Source organism: Salvelinus alpinus, chromosome 4 (assembly GCF_045679555.1).
Source record: "Salvelinus alpinus chromosome 4, SLU_Salpinus.1, whole genome shotgun sequence".
NCBI classification, from domain to species: Eukaryota; Metazoa; Chordata; class Actinopteri; order Salmoniformes; family Salmonidae; genus Salvelinus; species Salvelinus alpinus.
Window position 1 is genome coordinate 28,748,278 of NC_092089.1, and position 23,860 is coordinate 28,772,137.

The following is a 23,860-nucleotide window of genomic DNA, read 5'->3' on the forward strand; positions in this document are numbered from 1 at the left end:
AAACAAAGGTTTCTGTACCAAATATTAAGTTCTGCTTTTCTGATGTATCAAATACTTATGTCATGCAATAAAATGCAAATTAATTACTTACAAATCATACAATGTGATTTTCTGGATTTTTGTTTTAGATTCTGTCTCTCACAGTTGAAGTGTACCTATGATACAAATTACAGACCTCTACATGCTTTGTAAGTAGGAAAACCTGCAAAATCGGCAGTGTATCAAATACTTGTTCTCCCCACTGTATGTACACAGCTGGTGATAGTGGATGAAAGTTCAGATAACTGAAATGCATGCAAAAATGTCTAATGTCTAACATCTAACATAATGTCAACAAGACTTCTTGCAAGGTTAGTACTTGTCAGAAAGAATGATCTTCATTTTCTTTAGACTTTAAAGTGACATCAGTATTGGTGAGGGGGACTTCTAATCCACACATACTAGACCAAACATCCCACTTTCTCAATGAACAAAATAACAAACATGGCCTTTAACTTTGTATTCAAACCATGACACATCACTGTGGCCGCTGCGTGACCATGTAAGTATATTTACAAAAAGTCAAAGATTGTCTTCTTCCCTTTCAGGTGTGAAATAAAGAGGATTCTAACAGTGGACTCACAGACACAGGAAGTAGGTTAAAGGGTTACAGAAGGGTTTGATGGAAAACTATATCCTCTATCCTTAATGTGTTTCTGCTTCTCCAATACCTATATACTGTAGCAACACTCCCTCTATCCTGCCTTGGTGCCATGGTAAAAAGATGACAAACTGGTTGTATTCTGGTTTCTTACCCTCCATCTCTCTCTCTCTCTCTCTTTCTCTCTCTTCGATCCCCCTCTCAATCATCAGCCATTTTATTTCTCTGTTATGGCCCAACCTGGCATGGTTGCCTCCTCTCTGAGGCCAAAGTACTCGGTCTGTTATCAGACCCTCACTGACCACAGGGTACTGCAATCACACTGTCTCTGGTCCTCTCTCTCAGTAGTAAAGTCCTTCAGACGGACTTCAACAGATGACAATAGATTATGACACTGGGTTAGAAAGAATAAATCTGTCTGCTATGAATAAATAGACTTCTATTGTGAATCAACTATCAGTATATCTATCTACATCAACGTCCATACACAATCCAAAACCGTACACACACACACACACACACACACACACACACACACACACACACACACACACACACACACACACACACACACACACACACACACACACACACACACACACACACACACACACACACACACGAGGAGGCTGGTGGGAGGAGCTATAGGAGGAATACATGTAACGGTATGAAACACAGCAAACATGTAAACCATTTTGACTGTTCCATGTATACCATTCCAGACATTACAATGAGACCCCTCCTCCTATAGTTTCTCCCACCAGCCTCCTCTGACACACACACACACACATACACACACACACATTGCATAGTATCCTATCGAATGAGTGTGGCCATGGGTGGGTGATGGTCGTGGCTGGTGGTCAGTTGATGTGATGTTGTGGTCACCTCAGTTTAAACTTCATACGTGTACTGTGATGTTGGTGTGGTAGTAATGTGGTGGTGGTCTATTTCAGTCCGTTGTTGCTTAGCTTAGCAGGTTTGGTGTCGTTAGGTTAGCCCCTTCTCCCTCGCTTTCACCAGTTCAGGACTTGGTCTCAATGATTTTGATGAAGGGAAGAGGCTTGTTGGACGAGTTGGTGGGCTTCAAAGGCTTACTGTGGAGGAGAGAGGGAGAAAGAGAGAGAACAGAGAGAGAGAGAGAGAAATGAGATGGATGCCAAGGTTTTACTCTGGGGAACACATCACTAGTGAACAGTTGAGGGACACTATGGGGATGTGCTGAGGTTAGAAGTATGTGTGGAGGGCTGTGTGAAGTCAGGTGATGTTTCTGGTCAGTCAGGGGAATGAGGGGGCAGGTGTGTGGTGAGTTGATGACAGGTCAGGTGTGTGTGGAGGGCTGTGTGAGGCCAGGCGGATGTTTCTGGTCAGTCAGGGGAATGAAGGGGCAGGTGTGTGGTGAGTTGATGACAGGTCAGGCGTGTGGTGAGTTGATGACAAGTCAGGCGTGTGGTGAGTTGATGACAAGTCAGGCGTGTGGTGAGTTGATGACAGGTCAGGCGTGTGGTGAGTTGATGACAAGTCAGGCGTGTGGTGAGTTGATGACAAGTCAGGCGTGTGGTGAGTTGATGACAAGTCAGGCGTGTGGTGAGTTGATGACAAGTCAGGCGTGTGGTGAGTTGATGACAAGTCAGGCGTGTGGTGAGTTGATGACAGGTCAGGCGTGTGGTGAGTTGATGACAGGTCAGGCGTGTGGTGAGTTGATGACAGGTCAGGCGTGTGGTGAGTTGATGACAGGTCAGGCGTGTGGTGAGTTGATGACAGGTCAGGCGTGTGGTGAGTTGATGACAGGTCAGGCGTGTGGTGAGTTGATGACAGGTCAGGCGTGTGGTGAGTTGATGACAAGTCAGGCGTGTGGTGAGTTGATGACAAGTCAGGCGTGTGGTGAGTTGATGACAAGTCAGGCGTGTGGTGAGTTGATGACAAGTCAGGCGTGTGGTGAGTTGATGACAGGTCTATGATGGGTGTGTGTCTGCCTGCGTTACTGGACGTGAATTACCTGTAGACAATCTGGGCATGGCGGTCTGATGAGAGGTGCGAGTTTGACCTTTCACCTCCCAGGAAGTAGTCCATCTGATCATGCATCTCCCGGTTCTAAACACACACACACACATACAGTTAAAGTCGGAAGTTTACATACACTTAGGTTGGAGTCATTAAAACTCGTTTTTCAACCACTCCACAAATGTCTTGTTAACAAACTATAGTTTTGGCAAGTCGGTTAGGACATCTACTTTGTGCATGACACAAGTCATTTTTCCAACAATTGTTTACAGACAGATTATTTCACTTATAATTCACTGTATCACAATTCCAGTGGGTCAGAAGTTTACATACACTAAGTTGACTGTGCCTTTAAACAGCATGGAAAATTCCAGGAAATTATGTCATTGCTTTAGAAGCTTCTAATAGGCTAATTGACATCATTTGAGTCAATTGGAGGTGTACCTATTTCAAGGACTACCTTCAAACTCAGTGCCTCTTTGCTTGACATCATGGGAAAATCAAAATAAATCAGCCAAGACCTCAGAAAAAAAATTGTAGTCTGGTTCATCCTTGGGAGCAATTTCCAAACGCCTGAAGGTACTACATTCATCGGTACAAACAATAGTACGCAAGTATAAACACCATGGGACCACGCAGCCGTCATACCACTCAGGAAGGAGACGCGTTCCGTCTCCTAGAGATGAACGTACTTTGGTGTGAAAAGTGCAAATCAATGCCAGAACAACAGCAAAGGACCTTGTGAAGATGCTGGAGGAAACAGGTACAAAAGTACCTATATCCACAGTAAAACAAGTCCTATATCGACATAACTTGAAAGGCCACCCAGCAAGGAAGAAGCCATAAAAAAGCCAAACTACGGTTTGCAACTGCACATGGGGACAAAGATTGTACTTTTTGGAGAAATGTCCTCTGCTCTAATGAAACAAAAATAGAACTGTTTGGCCATAATGACCATCGTTATGTTTGGAGGAAAAAGGGGGAACACCATCCCAACCGTGAAGCACAGGGGTGGCAGCATCATGTTGTGGGGGTGCTTTGCTGCAGGAGGGACTGGTGCACTTCACAAAATAGATAGCATCATGAGGGAGGAACATTATGTGGATGTATTGAAGCAACATCTCAAGACATCAGTCAGGAAGTTAAAGCTTGGTTGCAAATGGGTCTTCCAAATGGACAATGACCCCAAGCATACTTCCAAAGTTGTGGCAAAATGGCTTAAGGACAACAAAGTCAAGGTATTGGAGTGGCCATCACAAAGCCCTGACCTAGAAAATTTGTGGACAGAACTGAAAAAGCATGTGCGAGCAAGGAAGCCAACAAACCTGACTAAGTTACACCAGCTCTGTCAGGAGGAATGAGCCAAAATTCACCCAACTTATTGAGGGAGCATGTAGAAGGCTACCCGAAACGTTTGACCCAAGTTGAACAATTTAAAGGCAATGCCACCAAATACTAATTCAGTGTATGTAAACTTCTGACCCACTGGGAATGTGATGAAAGAAATAAAAGCTGAAATAAATCATTCTCTCTACTATTATTCTGACATTTCACATTCTTAAAATAAACTGGTGATCCTAACTGACCTAAGACAGGGAATATTTACTAGGATTAAATGTCAGGAATTGTGAAAAACTGAGTTTAAATGTATTTGGCTAAGGGGTATGTAAACTTCCGACTTCAACTGTAGGGTCAGAGGTCGGAGGAAGTCAAACCCTACTCTGTGTTGCAGGCATAAAAGACTACAGTTCGGAGCTACAGTAGGTGGTGAACAAAAGACTACAAATCCCAGGTATGGTTAGTTGGTACTGACCTCTGCCTCCAGGAAAGCCACCTTCTCCTCCAGATCTCTGATGACACGGTCCCTCTCCTGGATCACCATACGAGAGTTCTGCAGCTGTACACACACACACATCCATTTATAGTCCTGTTATAGCATGTTATAGTCCTGTTATAGCATGTTATAGTCATTTTAAAGCATGTTATAGCATGTTACTCATGTTATAGCATGTTATAGTCCTGTTAAAGCATGTTATAGTCCCGTTATAGTCCTGTCAAAGCATGTTATAGTCCTGTTATAGCATGTTATAGTTCTGTTAAAGCATGTTATAGTCCTGTTAAAGCATGTTATAGTCCCGTTATAGTCCTGTTAAAGCATGTTATAGTCCTGTTATAGCATGTTAAAGCATGTTATAGTGCTGTTAAAGCATGTTATAGTCCTGTTATAGTCCTGTTATAGCATGTTAAAGCATGTTATAGTACCCGTTAAAGCATGTTATAGTCCGGTTAAAGCATGTTATAGTCCTGTTATAGTCCTGTTAAAGCATGTTATAGTCCTGTTAACATGCTATAACAGGACTATAACAGGACTATAACATGCTTTAACAGGACTATAACATGCTTTAGCAGGACTATAACATGCTTTAGCAGGACTATAACATGCTATAACAGGACTAAAACAGGACTATAACATGCTATGACAAGACTATAACATGCTTTAACAGGACTATACCATGCTTTAACAGAACTATAACATGCTTTAACAGTATTATAACATGCTATAACAGGACTATAACGGGACTATACCATGCTTTAACAGGACTATACCATGCTTTAACAGGACTATAACATGCTATAACAGGACTATAACATGCTATAACAGGACTATAACATGCTATAACAGGACTATAACATGCTTTAACAGTCCTATAACATGCTTTAACATGCTATAACAGGACTATAACATGCTTAACATGCTTTAACATGACTATAACATGCTTTAACATGACTATAACATGCTTTAACAGGACTATAACATGCTATAACAGGACTATAACAGGACTATTAACATGCTTTAACAGGACTATAATGGGACTATAACATGCTTTAACAGAACTATAACATGCTTTAACAGGACTATAACATGCTTTAACAGGACTATAACATGCTTTAACAGAACTATAACATGCTTTAACAGGACTATAGCGGGACTATAGCATAGCATTTAAAGCATGTTATAGGACTGTTAAAGCATGTTATAGTCCCGTTATAGTCCTGTTAAAGCATGTTATAGTCCTGTTATAGCATGTTATAGTCCTGTTATAGTCCTGTTATAATACTGTTAAAGCATGTTATAGTTCTGTTAAAGCATGGTATAGTCCTGTTAAAGCATGTTATAGTCCTGTTATAGCATGTTATAGTCCTGTTATAGCATGTTATAGTCCTGTTAAAGAATGTTAGTCATGTTATAGTCCTGTTAAAGCATGTTATAGCATGTTATAGTCCCGTTATAGTCCTGTTAAAGCAGGTAATAGTCGTGTTAGTGCTGTTATAGCATGTTATAGTCCTGTTATAGCATGTTATAGTCGTGTTATAGTCCTGTTAAAGCATGTTATAGTCCCGTTATAGTCGTGTTATAGCATGTTATAATACTGTTAAAGCATGTTATAGTCCTGTCATAGCATGTTATAGTCCTGTTATAGCATGTTATAGTCCCATTATAGTCCTGTTAAAGCATGTTATAGTCCCATTATAGTCCTGTTAAAGCATGTTATAGTCCTGTTAAAGCATGTTATAGTTCCATTATAGTCCTGTTAAAGCGTGTTATAGTCCTGTTATAGCATGCTATAGTCCTGTTAAAGCATGTTATAGTCCTGTTAAAGCATGTTATCGTCCTGTTATAGCACGTTATAGTCCTGTTAAAGCATGTTATAGTCCTGTTATAGCATGTGTGTGTGTGTGTGTGTGCGTCTCACCTGTTCGATCATGTGTCTGACTTTCCTCTGCTGGCTCTTCAGCATGTCATCTAGATGATGGATCTTCTCCTTCAGAATGGCCAGCTCCTTCTCCAACTGCTCTGACCTGAGAAGAACACACAGCGTGAGTGGCTGAGAACACTCCTCGTCTATATATATATATATGTGTGTGTGTGTGTGTGTGTGTGTGTGTGTGTGTGTGTGTGTGTGTGTGTGTGTGTGTGTGTGTGTGTGTGTGTGTGTGTGTGTGTGTGTGTGTGTGTGTGTGTGCGTGCGCGTGCGTGTGCGCTCGCGCGTGTGTTTGTGTCTTGGTGTGTGTGTGTGTTTGTGTCTTGGTGTTTATGTGTGTGATCTGTGTGTGTGTGCTCTGTGTCAACTCAAATCACGTACACAGATTTGCAGATGTTATCGCAGGTGCAGTGAAATGCTTGTGTTTCTAGCTCCAACAGGGCAGTGTGTGTGTGTGTGCTCTGTTTATTGTCCTCCTCACCTCTGCTCCTCGTTCCTGCCCTCCTCTCTGATCTTGCGTAATTCTCTGAGTTCCTCCTCTCTGTTCCTCAGTGTGTCTCGTAGGGCTTGGCTCTCCTGCGCCATGCCTCCCAGCAGCCTCTGGAGCTCCTCAATCCTCTGGTCCTTCCTCTCACTACTCTCCTCCACCCCCTTCAGCTTGTCCTCCTGCTCCCCCAGACGCTGGCGCAGATCCACACCCTCAGCCTGCACAGGAAAAGGACAGAGTTAGGTCATAGTGTCATGAGTTACAGCACTTTGGTGTGTATGTATGTATGTATGTATGTATGTATGTATGTATGTATGTATGTATGTATGTATGTATGTATGTATGTATGTATGTATGCATGTATGTGTATGTATGTGTATATGTACGTATGTATGTATGCATGTATGTGTATGTATGTGTATATGTACGTATGTATGTATGTGTGTGTGTTTGACCTGCAGTCTCTCTCTCTCCTCCTGGTGTTTCTTCTCGGCCTCCTGTAGCTGAGCATACAGACGTTTACTGACCTCCCTCATCTTCGCCCTCTCCACCTCATCCTCCCCTCCCTGAAGACAGAGAGAAGAGGGAATAAAGGAACTGTTCAACTGGGAGAAAACTTAGAAACACAGTTTGTTTCCATAGATTTGAGTGAAGCTCCAAGAATCCACTAATATCCTGTTCCTAAACTCATTCAGCCAACTGACTGATCAAAGCACTGTAAACTCCTGACTCCCCCGGTTCAGGGAAGTACTGTATACTATTGTGTACTACTGTATTGTAAAGCATTGTACAGTAGTGTATTGTATAGTATAGTGTTCGTCTCGAGCCTAACAACACCCGTGCCAATATATCCCCCAAACACCGCTTACTCTGGGATTATCACTTAAGTACAGTATTGTGTAGTACTGTATTGTGTAGTATTGTTTAGTATAGAATTGTGCAGTACTGTATTGTATTGTACTCTATTGTATAGTGTAGTACTGTATTGTATAGTGTTGTGTAGTATTGTATTCGTTACTCAGTGTTGATTCTACTGTAGTGGGAGCGGCTCGGCCCTTTGTTTACACAGGTGAATCAGATTAATGACAATAGAGAGAGCGAGAGAGAGCGAGAGCGAGAGCGAGAGAGAGAGAGAGAGCGAGAGCGAGAGAGAGAGAGAGAGAAAGAGAGAGAAAGAGAGAGAAAGAGAGAGAAAGAGAGAGATAGAGAGAAAGAGAGAGAAAGAGAGAGAGATAGAGAGAAAGAGAGAGAGAAAGAGAGAGAGAGAAAGATAGAGAGAAAGATAGAGAGAAAGAGAGAGAATGAGGAAACGCACAATGCTAATATGCAAATAATTACAGAACAATCTATTTTTACATTTCAATGACAGAGGGAGAGAGTAAGAAAGAGTGAGTGTGACTGTATGTGTCTGTGTGTCATAGCAGCGGTTACAAAGGGAGAGATTCTGATGTAAACCAAACAAAGGCGAAAGTTTTCCACTCATATTTCTGTAACGCCAACTGCTACTCATGCGTCATTTACACGCTGCACGCACACAAACTGTTAAAGTCAGCCCTATTCACTCTTCTGAAAAGGCTCCTGAAACCTGACATGAATAGCCTTGGGACCGCCCATTACCTGCTTGGCCTCAAGACTAAACCAAAGCTATTAAACAGGCAGTCATCTGGGGAATGTAGAACAATGGAGGGAGAAGAACACAGACACACTCAATAACACAGGAGGAGGAGGAACGGACTGTACCAGGCCTTCCAGATCTCTCTCCTGGGTGGTGTTCCTCTCCCTCTCCTCTCTTTATTTTCTTCTCTCTCTCTCTCTCTCTCTCTCCCCCTCTCTGTATTTGTGAATACACTCATACTAAAATGGACAACACACACCCAGACCCACCCACACACACAGTGAACCATGCCAATGATCTCGGAACTGGGTCAGTCTAAGACTTGATATGTAGGTGTTAAACGCACACATAAGCTCTCACACATATTTAAGCTCTCTCACACACACACACACACACACACCCCACATGAACCTGTGTGTATAGGGCATGTGAAAAGCCCCTCACCTGCCCATCATCTTTAGCTCCTCCCTTTGAGGAAGAAGAGATGTTCTGATTGGAGGGAGTGCTGACTCTGTAGCCACTAGCAAGAAACTAAGGGGAGAGAAGGATGAAGAAAGAGAGGGAATAGTGAGGGATGGAGAGAACGAGAGGAGATGTGAGACACATTTAGGTAGAAGTGACACACACAGGACATATTGCATATGTCATCATTAGGTATCAAAATGAATGATGGCACTAAACAACTGGTTCCATAACAACACGTGTACACATAAACATTATACATGTGTTCCTTAACAACACGTGTTCACAAACATGATAAATGTGTTCCATAACAACACGTGTTCACAAACATGATAAATGTGTTCCATAACAACACGTGTTCACATAAACATTATAAATGTGTTCCATAACAACACGTGTACACATAAACATTATACATGTGTTCCATAACAACACGTGTTCACATAAACATTATACATGTGTTCCATAACAACACGTGTTCACAGTAACATTATAAATGTGTTCCATAACACGTGTTCACATAAACATTATACATGTGTTCCATAACACGTGTTCACATAAACATTATACATGTGTTCCATAACAACACGTGTACACATAAACATTATAAATGTGTTCCATAACAACACGTATTCACATAAACATTATAAATGTGTTCCATAACAACACGTGTTCACATAAACATTATAAATGTGTTCCATAACAACACGTGTACACATAAACATTATAAATGTGTTCCATAACAACACGTGTACACATAAACATTATAAATGTGTTCCATAACAACACGTGTACACATAAACATTATAAATGTGTTCCATAACAACACGTGTACACATAAACATTATAAATGTGTTCCATAACAACACGTGTACACATAAACATTATACGTGTTCCTTAACAACACGTGTACACAAACATGATAAATGTGTTCCATAACAACACGTGTACACATTACCATTATAAATGTGTTCCATAACAACACGTGTTCACATAAACATTATAAATGTGTTCCATAACAACACGTGTTCACATAAACATTATAAATGTGTTCCATAACAACACGTGTTCACATAAACATTATAAATGTGTTCCATAACAACACGTGTTCACATAAACATTATAAATGTGTTCCATAACAACACGTGTTCGCATAAACATTATAAATGTGTTCCATAACAACACGTGTTCGCATAAACATTATAAATGTGTTCCATAACAACACGTGTTCACATAAACATTATAAATGTGTTCCATAACAACACGGGTTCACATAAACATTATAAATGTGTTCCATAACAACACGTGTTCACATAACCATTATAAATGTGTTCCATAACAACACGTGTTCACATAAACATTATAAATGTGTTCCATAACAACACGTGTTCACATAAACATTATAAATGTGTTCCATAACAACACGTGTTCACATAACCATTATAAATGTGTTCCATAACAACACGTGTTCACATACACATTAGAAATGTGTTCCATAACAACACGTGTTCACATAAACATTATAAATGTGTTCCATAACAACACGTGTTCACATAAACATTATAAATGTGTTCCATAACAACACGTGTTCACATAAACATTATAAATGTGTTCCATAACAACACGTGTTCACATAAACATTATAAATGTGTGCACACACCTTGTGTTGTCCTTTGTTCTTGGTTGCCATCTGTTCCCTCAGGGTCTTCAGACAGTATCTCACCTGAGCAAAACACACACACACACACACACACACACACACACACACACACACACACACACACACACACACACACACACACACACACACACACACACACACACACACACACACACACACACACACACACACACACACACACACACACACACACGTGTTACTGGCAGACTCACACACAGAGACAGAAAGTGAAAGAGCGAGAATGTGTCTTACCTCCTGTATCTGGGAGACTTCATCTGACAACATCTTGAGGCTCTGCTGGTGTCTCTGCTGCTCCTGTCTACGATCCTCCAGATACACCTGCAACACAGACGTATTACACACACATTACACATTACACACCCTGGTAACACACATCCTCTCAAACATTAAGCCCCACCCACCTTGATGACCTCAACCTTTTCAGCCTTCTCCTCAGAGGATTTGATTGGTTCAGGCTTCAGAGCAGGCCTATCACTGGTTGGCTGCACCAGAGCAAACGCTCGTCCGATTGGCTGAAAAATCAGGGAGGGAGAGGAGTTTGTGATACTTGGAATAGTGTGAAAATATTTCCAATTCTGCAGCATGTGTGAACATGAAGTGATTCTGAGTGTGGTGACATGAATGTGTGAGAGGAGTTACGTGCTATAAACTAGATTAGGAAGAACACTCAGTGACAGACCAACAGGATATGACATCAAGATGTTCCATTCAGTCCCATATACAGTAGTAGGTATGATATTCAGAGTAGCACTGAGAATGTCTGACACAAACTGACCGTCAGAAAATGTACTAACTAGAATGAAACAGGTTAGAAACTAATGGTGGTTCTCTAAAACAGAAGGGGAGTTGTAGGATGTATACAGCATTATAACACACATCTGTCATTTAGGTCCACCGCTTCAAGAACAAACTCTGGAAACAATGTATCTGTGTATACAGGATTCCTGTGTGTGTGTGTGTGTGTGTGTGTGTTACTCTTTTCTGATTCAACACACTATCAAAGTGTGTTAGGGACAGTGACCCCAGCCATCCCCTGGTCCACTAAAACCCTCAGCGAGTTCAGAAGGGCTTAACACTATGTGTGTATATTCATTTACAGTAACAGTGAAGGTTCAGAATTCTGTTCTGCCATGGACTTTTATCCACATATGGATACAATTTCATCCATCCAGGGACGGAGTTCCATGACTTCCTTCCTGTCCCCTCTGTTGTAATTGTAGTAGTCGGCTAATGCAGACAGAATTCTAGGTGTGTGTTGAGGGTCTAGGTCTGGTTTAGAGGTTAGGGTTCTAGGTCATGGTTCTAGGTTCTTACCTTGCTCCTGGGTTGTTCTGTGATCCTCCCGGCCTGGTTCTGCTGGTGGAGAGTCAGCCTCAGTCTCCTGCACCCATCCTGACGAACGAGACGAAGAAAAGATGAAATGAGAAGCAGTTACAAAGAGCCCGTTATGGGATGAAGAGAGAGAGGGATGGGGGGGAGGAGGGAACTACTGGAAATGGAGGAGGGAAAAAGAGGGAGGAGAAACTGAGTAATACTGTGTAGGACAGAGAGGGAAGGTGGGAGGGAGAGAGAGACTGACTGGAGGCCAGTACCCAGTAAACTAGTGTGTAGGGCGCCAGTGGTTAGAGAGAGAGAGAAAGAGAGAGAACAGAAGCATAAAGTTGCTCAGAGACAGAATGTTCCATTTGAATGGCGTTCCAACTTGGAAAACCCAGAACTAGAGATCGATGCCAGCACCAATAGGAATCTCCATTAGAATTCTGGGAGACAGTGGGCAGAAAAACTGTACTGAAGTGGGATGGAACATTTCCATGGTAACCAAGTCTCCCAGTAACCATAAACTAAATCTGGCTCCAAAACAATGCAACTCAGGAAGGGTGGGCCAGGGTGAAAATACACACACACACACACACACACACACACACACACACACACACACACACACACACACACACACACACACACACACACACACACACACACACACACACACACACACACACACACACACACACACACAGTAATATACAGAAACCTAAACTCTCTTCTCACACACATAAAACTGTTCCATGAGTCACTATGAGGGCAGGTTGTGAGTCTCGCTGGACAGGGAACCCCCATATTACCAGCTGAGAGGGATGTGTGTGTGGTTGTGTCTCTCGCTGGACAGGGAACCCCCATATTACCAGCTGAGAGGGATGTGTGTGTGGTAGTGTGTGTGGTTGTGTCTCTCGCTGAACAGGGAACCCCCATATTACCAGCTGAGAGGGATGTGTGTGTGGCTGTGTGTCTGCATGAGGCTGAGGGAGCAGGGTTATAGAGATGATAAACCAGACTAACTGGAAACCAACACATCATGTTCTCTTTACTCTCCTCTGTGTACATTTCTGTGTCCTGAAGTCTAAACTCAAGTTAACTCTGAGACAAGACAGACACAGCAAATACTGTGGAGTTGGAAAGTGTTTGAACCCACGGAAACACACTGTGTGGTTAGCTACTGTTCCGCTGCATATTGACTGTGTTGTTTTGACCCATCCAGTCAGGCCAGTCAGGAGAGTTAGAGTATGTGAGGTATGTTGACGTTCTCTGTAGCTCTCTACCCTGCCAGCATTGTGTTGGCGCACCAGAGTAGTGCATCACAAAGCCTCCTTTCATCAGCGGCCATTTTAAAACCATTACCCAGAAACCACCCACTAAATGTCTCATTCCTCACTACTGACTCACACTGACAGCCATCACAATGACCTAATGACACTTTGGCCATAAACTCCTCCGGACAGATATAAGTAGCACTTAATTTTACTACAAGTAGTATTCCCCTGGTAATTACTCAGGAAGTATGTGTTAAGAATGGGTAGGTGATTTTCGGTATACTTACATGAAAGAATTCAACACTTAACCAAATGGTATGTAGTAGTGCTTGTTTCAGTCAGTGAGGTAGCCATGGGCAGCGCCAGCGGGCATACCTGGCACATACAGTACACAGTACCTACCAGGCCCGTGTGTCTCGGTAGAAATGAGGTAATAACAGGTATGTGTGTTGCGTAACGATGATGATTGTGTTAGAGAGAAGTGGTGTATGACAGACAGACACGGGTACCACTGATTAGCTGTTAGGACAGGACACACACTCAACAAATACACATGCAGGAAAAGGAGAGGGGATGGAGAGAGGGAGCAGGGGAAGAGAGGGAAGATAGTGTCAAAAAGGGAGAGGGTGAACCTAAATTCTATCAGACTGCCAACTGAACGCAAACAACCCTCCCACCATCTATCTCTCAATTCTATCTATTGACTGACTATCTACGGACAGTAGGACTAATCCAGCAATATAAAGAAAGACAGAAAAAAATGATGAGGGAGACAAAGACCAGCAGAGAGAGAGAGAGAGAAGCGAGAGACAGCGAGATAGAGATTGAAATTGAATTGAGAGAGAGAGAGACAGAAAGAGAGACAGGGAGAGAGAGAAAGAGTAGAGAGAAAAAAGAGAGAATGTTCTGTTAGAGGAACAGTAATGTGTCCCTAGAGCCAGGTCCCCTGGCCTCTCATATAGAAACCATCATCTGGCTCCAGGTCATCTATAAGTCTTTGCTAGGTAAAGCCCTGCCTTATCTCAGCTCACTGGTCACCATAGCAGCACCCACCCGTAGCACGCGCTCCAGCAGGTATATTTCACTGGTCACCCCCAAAGCTAATTCCTCCTTTGGCCGCCTTTCCTTCCAGTTCTCTGCTGCCAATGACTGGAACAAATTGCAAAAATCACTGAAGCTGGAGACCCATATCTCCCTCACTAACTTTAAGCACCAGCTGTCAGAGCAGCTCACAGATCACTGCACCTGTACATAGCCCATCTGTAAATAGCCCATCCAACTACCTCATCCCCATACTGTTATTTATTTTTTTGCTCCTTTGCACCCCAGTATCTCTACTTGCACATTCATCTTCTGCACATCTATCACTCCAGTGTTTAATTGCTAAATTGTAATTATTTCATCACAATGGCCTATTTATTGCCTTATCTCCCTTATCTTACCTCATTGCACACACTGTATATAGACTTTTTTTCTCTATTGTTATTGACTGTATGTTTGTTTTACTCCATGTGTAACTCTGTGTTGTTGTTTGTGTCGCACTGCTTTGCTTTATCTTGGCCAGGTCGCAATTGTAAATGAGAACTTGTTCTCAACTGGCCTACCTGGTTAAATAAAGGTGAAATAAATAAAATAAAATAGAGAAGAAGACAAAGGTTCACCTAATCCACCACCAAACAGACACACCTTGGCCTACTACACTATCACAAACCACCAGGATCAGGTAATGGCAGCCATCCACATGGAAAACAGACTATGGCAACACAGACCCAGTCTACCACCCAGAGATCCAGTCTACCGCCCAGAGATCCAGTCTACCGCCCAGAGACCCAGTCTACCGCCCAGAGATCCAGTCTACCGCCCAGAGATCCAGTCTACCGCCCACAGACCCAGTCTACCGCCCACAGACCCAGTCTACCGCCCACAGACCCAGTCTACCGCCCACAGACTCAGTCTACCGCCCAGAGATCCAGTCTACCGCCCACAGACCCAGTCTACCGCCCAGAGACCCAGTCTAGTAAAACCAGACTCAGCATGGTCTACAGCCACAAGAGATCATAGGACATTGACAAGGCTATTGTTTCTGACTGTGGCATCAGGAGAGAGGGAGAGACAGATAGAGAGTAGAGAAAGAGAGAGAAGAGAATCAGAGATAGAGTAGAGAGAGAGTAGAGAGAGAGAGTAGAGAGACAGAGAGAGAGTAGAGAGACAGAGAGAGAGTAGAGAGAGTAGAGAGACAGAGAGAGTAGAGAGAGAGAGTAGAGAGAGGGAGAGACAGAGACAGAGAGTAGAGAGAGGGAGAGACAGGCAAAGCAGAACAGAGGAATAGAGGGAAAGCTGTGTGATAGAGGCTGAATGACTCTTTCCACCCCTACACTGGAAACAGCAGACTACCTGCTAAAACCAGTTGATAGGAGAGTGGAATAGAGACCCATATAAACAACATCAACACAGACAAATGTCAGAGCTCAGCGTTCAGTACTGTCCCTCCTCTGTCATAAACGGAACCTGAGAGCGCTGTATACAGAGGTAGTGGAGCAGGTATCAGTACCACATCACCTAGCACCTACGTTCCAGTCAGTACCACATCACCTAGCACCTACGGTCCAGTCAGTACCACATCACCTAGCACCTACGTTCCAGTCAGTACCACATCACCTAGCACCTACGTTCCAGTCAGTACCACATCACCTAGCACCTACGTTCCAGTCAGTACCACATCACCTAGCACCTACGTTCCAGTCAGTACCACATCACCTAGCACCTACGTTCCAGTCAGTACCACATCACCTAGCACCTACGTTCCAGTCAGTACCACATCACCTAGCACCTACGTTCCAGTCAGTACCACATCACCTAGCACCTACGTTCCAGTCAGTACCACATCACCTAGCACCTACGTTCCAGTCAGTACCACATCACCTAGCACCTACGTTCCAGTCAGTACCACATCACCTAGCACCTACGTTCCAGTCAGTACCACATCACCTAGCACCTACGTTCCAGTCAGTACCACATCACCTAGCACCTACGTTCCAGTCAGTACCACATCACCTAGCACCTACGTTCCAGTCAGTACCACATCACCTAGCACCTACGTTCCAGTTAGTACCACATCACCTAGCACCTATGGGAGAAAACCCTCTTCCTCTGTACTGCATTCCATAGGAGAGAATTAACCATCCATAACCAATCTGTGTGTGCATGCGTCTGTGTCTGTGTGTGTCTGTGTGTCTGTGGGTGTGCTTCTGTGTGAGTGTGTCTGTGTGTGTTAAACCGTATAAATCTGCCTCCAGTTAACCTCCGGAGTGGTCTGATTCCCATACCTGAGTTCAGGTGTGATGTGTGCAGTGAGGGGTGAGGAATGAGGAACGAGGGGTCAGGTAGAGTGAGAGACACATCAGAAAAAGAGTGAGCAGAGAACAAACATTCTCTCAGACATTCCTATACAATCACTGGTGCAGTGTTACAGTCAGAAGGGAATACAACAGCCTCCCGGGTGGCGCAGTGGTCTAGGGCACTGCATCGCAGTGCTAGCTGCACCACCAGAGTCTCTGGGTTCGCGCCCAGGCTCTGTCGGCAGCCGGCCGCGACCGGGAGGTCCGTGGGGCGACGCACAATTGGCCTAGCGTCGTCCAGGTTAGGGAGGGTTTGGCCGGTAGGGATGTCCTTGTCTCATCGCGCTCCAGCGACTCCTGTGGCGGGCCGGGCGCAGTGCGCGCTAACCAAGGCAGCCAGGTGCACGGTGTTTCCTCCGACACATTGGTGCGGCTGGCTTCCGGGTTGGAGGCGCGCTGTGTTAAGAAGCAGTGCGGCTTGGTTGGGTTGTGCTTCGGAGGACGCGTGGCTTTCGACCTTCGTCTCTCCCGAGCCCGTACGGGAGTTGTAGCGATGAGACAAGATAGTAATTACTAACCATTGGATACCACAAAAATTGGGGAGAAAAGGGGATAAAAATAATAATAATAATAATTTTAAAAAAGGGAATACAACAGATGGCCTAGAGTAAACGCTAGGACAAAAGGGATTACAGTTGAAGAGAAGCTGTAAGACCTGCACACGGGTAAATAAGACCTGCACACGGGTAAATAAGACCTGCACACGGGTAAATAAGACCTGCACACGGGTAAATAAGGCGTGCACACGGGTAAATAAGACCTGCACACGGGTAAATAAGACCTGCACACGGGTAAATAAAGAGTGTTATGAGCATTGTCTGTTCTTTCCTCTGGGGGTACTAGGTGATAAATCTGTACAAATGATGACAGTGATGGTCTCCTGTGGAATGAGTTTTAGGCATGTACCTATTCACCTTTACTGAGGGAGTAGTACTTTCTACCCTAGCAACATACATACTTAGCAACAAGACCTGCATGAGTTACTGCTTCCTATAGTGTGGAAATGGAATGAGGTTGTCTTGTTTAGTGTCAGTTACTGGTTCCTAGTGTGGAAATGGAATGAGGTTGTCTTGTTTAGTGTCTGAGTTACTGGTTCCTAGTGTGGAAATGGAATTAGGTTGTCTTGTTTAGTGTCTGAATTACTGGTTCCTAGTGTGGAAATGGAATGAGGTTGTCTTGTTTAGTGTGTGAGTTACTGGTTCCTAGTGTGGAAATGGAATGAGGTTGTCTTGTTTAGTGTGCGAGTTACTGGTTCCTAGTGTGGAAATGGAATGAGGTTGTCTTGTTTAGTGTGTGAGTTGATGCTGCGTCTACTAGTTCCTGGTGGTGGGAAGACTGTTTCTGGTTCCTCCTCATAGATGAGTCAGAAGGTCATGTCTTGCACAGTTCCAGACAGTGATGTCACATTCTCCATAGCGAGGTAATGGGGAGGGATGGGTGAGCTCAGTAAACATGAGGAATCAGGGTAGATCATGAGGCATTATTTAAAAAGTAGGAATGCTGACAAAAGCCTAGTGACGGAAAAGAAGAGAGTTATCAAAACTCTCTGGTGACTGGATGGATGTTATATTTAAGAATGAATGAGTGTGAATTAATAGATAGTCATGAGGAATGTACTGGCTGTTCTGTCAATGTTCTGCGTAATGTCAATACTCACTCTCACACAAACAGAGTGTTCCTTCTATCCAGGCATAGTTCAACTACAGCTGGAGGGCACACATACCTGCATACACACACAAACACACCCTTCACTGTTGCAACTTTGGGGACATTTATTTTCCTTATATTTCGCAGTCCTCCTCTTCTCATAACTTTTAGCCTAAATGGACTTTAAAAGGTCTTTCACAAGGCTATAGCACAGAATCAGCACGCCCTCCTATATTTAATCCATGTTGCTGTATCTCCCTGGTATTAATAACCATATTCCTCCTATATTTAATCCACGCTGCTGTATCTCCCTGGTCTTAATAACCATATTCCTCCTATATTTATTCCATGTTGCTGTATCTCCCTGGTCTTAATAACCATATTCCTCCTATATTTATTCCACGCTGCTGTATCTCCCTGGTTTTAATAACCATATTCCTCCTATATTTATTCCATGTTGCTGTATCTCCCTGGTCTTAATAACCATATTCCTCCTATATTTATTCCATGCTGCTGTATCTCCCTGGTCTTAATAACCATATTCCTCCTATATTTAATCCATGCTGCTGTATCTCCCTGGTTTTAATAACCATATTCCTCCTATATTTATTCCATGTTGCTGTATCTCCCTGGTCTTAATAACCATATTCCTCCTATATTTATTCCATGTTGCTGTATCTCCCTGGTCTTAATAACCATATTCCTCCTATATTTAATCCACACTGCTGTATCTCCCTGGTATTAATAACCATATTCCTCCTATATTTATTCCATGTTGCTGTATCTCCCTGGTATTAATAACCATATTCCTCCTATATTTATTCCATGTTGCTGTATCTCCCTGGTCTTAATAACCATATTCCTCCTATATTTAATCCATGCTGCTGTATCTCCCTGGTCTTAATAACCATATTCCTCCTATATTTAATCCACACTGCTGTATCTCCCTGGTCTTAATAACCATATTCCTCCTATATTTAATCCACGTTGCTGTATCTCCCTGGTCTTAATAACCATATTCCTCCTATATTTATTCCATGTTGCTGTATCTCCCTGGTCTTAATAACCATATTCGTCCTATATTTATTCCATGCTGCTGTATCTCCCTGGTATTAATAACCATATTCCTCCTATATTTAATCCATGCTGCTGTATCTCCCTGGTCTTAATAACCATATTCCTCCTATATTTATTCCACGCTGCTGTATCTCCCTGGTCTTAATAACCATATTCCTCCTATATTTATTCCATGTTGCTGTATCTCCCTGGTCTTAATAACCATATTCGTCCTATATTTATTCCATGCTGCTGTATCTCCCTGGTATTAATAACCATATTCCTCCTATATTTAATCCATGCTGCTGTATCTCCCTGGTATTAATAACCATATTCCTCCTATATTTATTCCATGTTGCTGTATTTCCCTGGTCTTAATAACCATATTCCTCCTATATTTAATCCATGCTGCTGTATCTCCCTGGTATTAATAACCATATTCCTCCTATATTTATTCCATGTTGCTGTATTTCCCTGGTCTTAATAACCATATTCGTCCTATATTTATTCCATGCTGCTGTATCTCCCTGGTCTTAATAACCATATTCCTCCTATATTTATTCCATGTTGCTGTATCTCCCTGGTATTAATAACCATATTCGTCCTATATTTAATCCACACTGCTGTATCTCCCTGGTATTAATAACCATATTCGTCCTATATTTATTCCATGCTGCTGTATCTCCCTGGTATTAATAACCATATTCGTCCTATATTTAATCCACACTGCTGTATCTCCCTGGTATTAATAACCATATTCCTCCTATATTTATTCCACGCTGCTGTATCTCCCTGGTATTAATAACCATATTCGTCCTATATTTATTCCATGCTGCTGTATCTCCCTGGTCTTAATAACCATATTCGTCCTATATTTATTCCATGTTGCTGTATCTCCCTGGTCTTAATAACCATATTCCTCCTATATTTAATCCACACTGCTGTATCTCCCTGGTATTAATAACCATATTCCTCCTATATTTATTCCATGTTGCTGTATCTCCCTGGTCTTAATAACCATATTCCTCCTATATTTATTCCACGCTGCTGTATCTCCCTGGTCTTAATAACCATATTCCTCCTATATTTATTCCATGTTGCTGTATCTCCCTGGTCTTAATAACCATATTCCTCCTATATTTAATCCACACTGCTGTATCTCCCTGGTATTAATAACCATATTCCTCCTATATTTATTCCATGTTGCTGTATCTCCCTGGTCTTAATAACCATATTCCTCCTATATTTATTCCATGTTGCTGTATCTCCCTGGTCTTAATAACCATATTCCTCCTATATTTAATCCACACTGCTGTATCTCCCTGGTCTTAATAACCATATTCCTCCTATATTTAATCCACGTTGCTGTATCTCCCTGGTCTTAATAACCATATTCCTCCTATATTTATTCCATGTTGCTGTATCTCCCTGGTCTTAATAACCATATTCCTCCTATATTTAATCCACACTGCTGTATCTCCCTGGTCTTAATAACCATATTCCTCCTATATTTAATCCACGTTGCTGTATCTCCCTGGTCTTAATAACCATATTCCTCCTATATTTATTCCATGTTGCTGTATCTCCCTGGTCTTAATAACCATATTCGTCCTATATTTATTCCATGCTGCTGTATCTCCCTGGTATTAATAACCATATTCCTCCTATATTTAATCCATGCTGCTGTATCTCCCTGGTCTTAATAACCATATTCCTCCTATATTTATTCCATGTTGCTGTATCTCCCTGGTCTTAATAACCATATTCGTCCTATATTTATTCCATGCTGCTGTATCTCCCTGGTATTAATAACCATATTCCTCCTATATTTAATCCACACTGCTGTATCTCCCTGGTCTTAATAACCATATTCCTCCTATATTTAATCCACGTTGCTGTATCTCCCTGGTCTTAATAACCATATTCCTCCTATATTTATTCCATGTTGCTGTATCTCCCTGGTCTTAATAACCATATTCGTCCTATATTTATTCCATGCTGCTGTATCTCCCTGGTCTTAATAACCATATTCCTCCTATATTTATTCCATGCTGCTGTATCTCCTCCTATATTTATTCCATGCTGCTGTATCTCCCTGGTTTTAATAACCATATTCCTCCTATATTTAATCCATGCTGCTGTATCTCCCTGGTATTAATAACCATATCAGATACGATAAGTCAAGAATGTGGGTGTAGAATGTTTGTTGTTCCATTGTATCTGAAGGACAACGTTGTTTTAGGGGGTGATTCTAAATTGAGAGCTGCATTAATCCCACACCCCTAGTTGTTTATGTTCAAATATAAAACAAGATAAACCCGACTAGCACGAACAAAGCATAGGTTCTGTATCTAGCCGTGTGCTTCATCATTTGACTGTGTACCTTGACCTTATAATCCAGTTTTATAGCCCTATACAATGCTGCTATAGGTAAGTTAAGTTCTTAAATTCTGATAGGCTGTTGCTCCTGGTAGAGGTTACCTACAGGCACATATCTAGGATCAGTGTACCATTCTTAAGTCCAAACCTTGACCAAAGGGGGTGAAAAGTTAAGGGCTAACATCATGCTAGTGCTGATAGCTGTTGTATGGCTCTGCAGGAGACTGTGTTTATCTGGTGAACGTGTCATGTTGTGGGCCAATGGTCAGGCCCCAGATATAACACATACCATCATCAGAGACATTTGTCTAACAGGGTCAATGATTAACCTTCTCCAGCCAGACAGGAGATTAAGAGCTTCTATACCAGGGATAATGACTGGTGATGCAAACATCTAGGTGGAGCAGAGCTCAAAGGACCTTATAAGGGAACTCTAAGTTGTATAAGCCTGGTTCTCAGTCTGGATGTAGTGTGCCTGCCCTGCAACCAAAGGATCACTGGTTCAATGCCCCTCACATATGTGTTCCACCCTAAATCACTACAATTATGGTACATGACAATGCCTAACGGGCATAGAGCAGGGGTGTCAAACATACGGCCTGGATCCCGCCCGCGATGTGGACCAATCCTGCCCGCTTCTGGTTTAAGAAGAAAAAAAAATATAATAATGTATTTTGGGGGGGGGGGGGGCAAACACAATATAGTTTAAAATGACTTAAAGCAAATGATGGACCTACATTCATACAGTTTATTGACTGTGGCCAGCTCACTAATAATCACAGAGGAAGGAGGAAGACCGAATGCACCCCCCTGGGACAAAATTAGTTTGACACCCCTGGCATAGAGAGAGGACACTGAGGAAGCTGTAGGGTAAGTAAGTTACTGTAGGGTTAGTAGACTAGTCTTCTGGCTGACACTACTGTAAGCCCTACATGAAGATGCTCACTTGTGACAGCAGTCTGGTCCCTCTGGCCAGATCACAGATGTTATTTGGGCTAATATGGTGTGTGTGTGTGTGTGTGTGTGTGTGTGTGTGTGTGTGTGTGTGTGTGTGTGTGTGTGTGTGTGTGTGTTAATACTATAATTACCACAAAAAGCCCATTAACACCAGAGGAAGCTAGTAAGCCTGATAAGACCTCAGTCAGGAGGATCTAAGACCAATACTCTGAAGGAAATTCATCTCTTCTTGCTTATTCTTATGTTGGGACACAAAATGATACCACTAAAGTAAGGTATTGTGCTATCGGTTAAATTAAATATTGTAATTGATCTCAGATTATAATGTAAAACATATTTGCATATCCAACAGGTTGGCATGAATAAATGAAAAATATATATTTTAAAAAGTGGGAAAAATAAAGCAGCCACATAGTGATAACATAACATAACATAACCTTTGATACACGTCAGTGGCGCCTCTCGATCTGCCTGCCTGCCAGACTGTCTAGCCATCCGCAACGCAGTGAGAAGGAAAGTAAAAACATGTTCACTTAAATAGTTTTTGTCTTACCGCTGTTCTCTCATCAGCTCTGATGTCCTCAAATGTACACAGACTCCGCGTTACCCCGTTCATCTTCACACAGATAAGATAGATAAATAACTATATAGCTTAAATATGAAAGAGTTGTTCAACGTTGCTTATATAGTATTATTTTCTCTAAACAAACAGGGAAAACGGAATTTCGTCCTCTTGTCTCACTCTTGCCCTGGCAGACGGAAAATCACGGTTGATTTTAACAATAGTCGACGCTGCTCTTTACTACCGGTCGATAATGTATCACCAGGCAGTTCCCTCCATTCCCGCCCGCCCTCAGGAATGACCTCAGTGCACAGGCAGCAAAGATGTTGGATAACTGAAGATAGTTAACTCAGGACGTTAACTATCGAACAAAAAAATGATCAGTTTTTGTCTACTTAAGGGGGTGGCTCTCCCATAGACACCAATACGAAAGCAGCTGGGTCTGGTATTCTTCTTAGTTCATTGACTTCCATGAAACAGAAAAAAATAGGGAGTGGGATGTCTCGCTGCCTCTTCTTTCTCTGTAGCCAGCTCGCTCTGTCTCCCGTCACGCCCCCGCGCTGCGCGCTACAACTGAAAAAGTCAGAGGAGCACGG

The 23,860-nt window shown here is 42.6% G+C and overlaps 1 protein-coding gene across 2 annotated transcripts; it reads right to left on the reverse strand.

The window, feature by feature from the left end:
* Window positions 1–880: 880 nt before the first annotated feature.
* LOC139573233 (tuftelin-like) lies at window positions 881–23,600 on the reverse strand. Of its 2 annotated transcripts, none has more exons than XM_071396467.1 (12): window positions 23,256–23,600; window positions 11,989–12,066; window positions 11,076–11,186; window positions 10,906–10,992; window positions 10,633–10,695; window positions 8,955–9,041; window positions 7,351–7,461; window positions 6,890–7,113; window positions 6,400–6,505; window positions 4,458–4,541; window positions 2,640–2,734; window positions 881–1,737 (listed from the first exon to the last, which is right to left on the reverse strand). In XM_071396467.1, the coding sequence occupies exons 1-12, from the start codon at window positions 23,316–23,318 to the stop codon at window positions 1,665–1,667; spliced, it is 1,182 nt and encodes a 393-aa protein (XP_071252568.1). In that variant the 5' UTR covers window positions 23,319–23,600; the 3' UTR covers window positions 881–1,664. The 2 variants fall into 2 exon arrangements, with proteins under 2 accessions (XP_071252568.1, XP_071252567.1); XM_071396466.1 differs by having other exon boundaries at window positions 916–1,737; window positions 8,922–9,041.
* Between the last annotated feature and the right edge of the window lie 260 nt (window positions 23,601–23,860).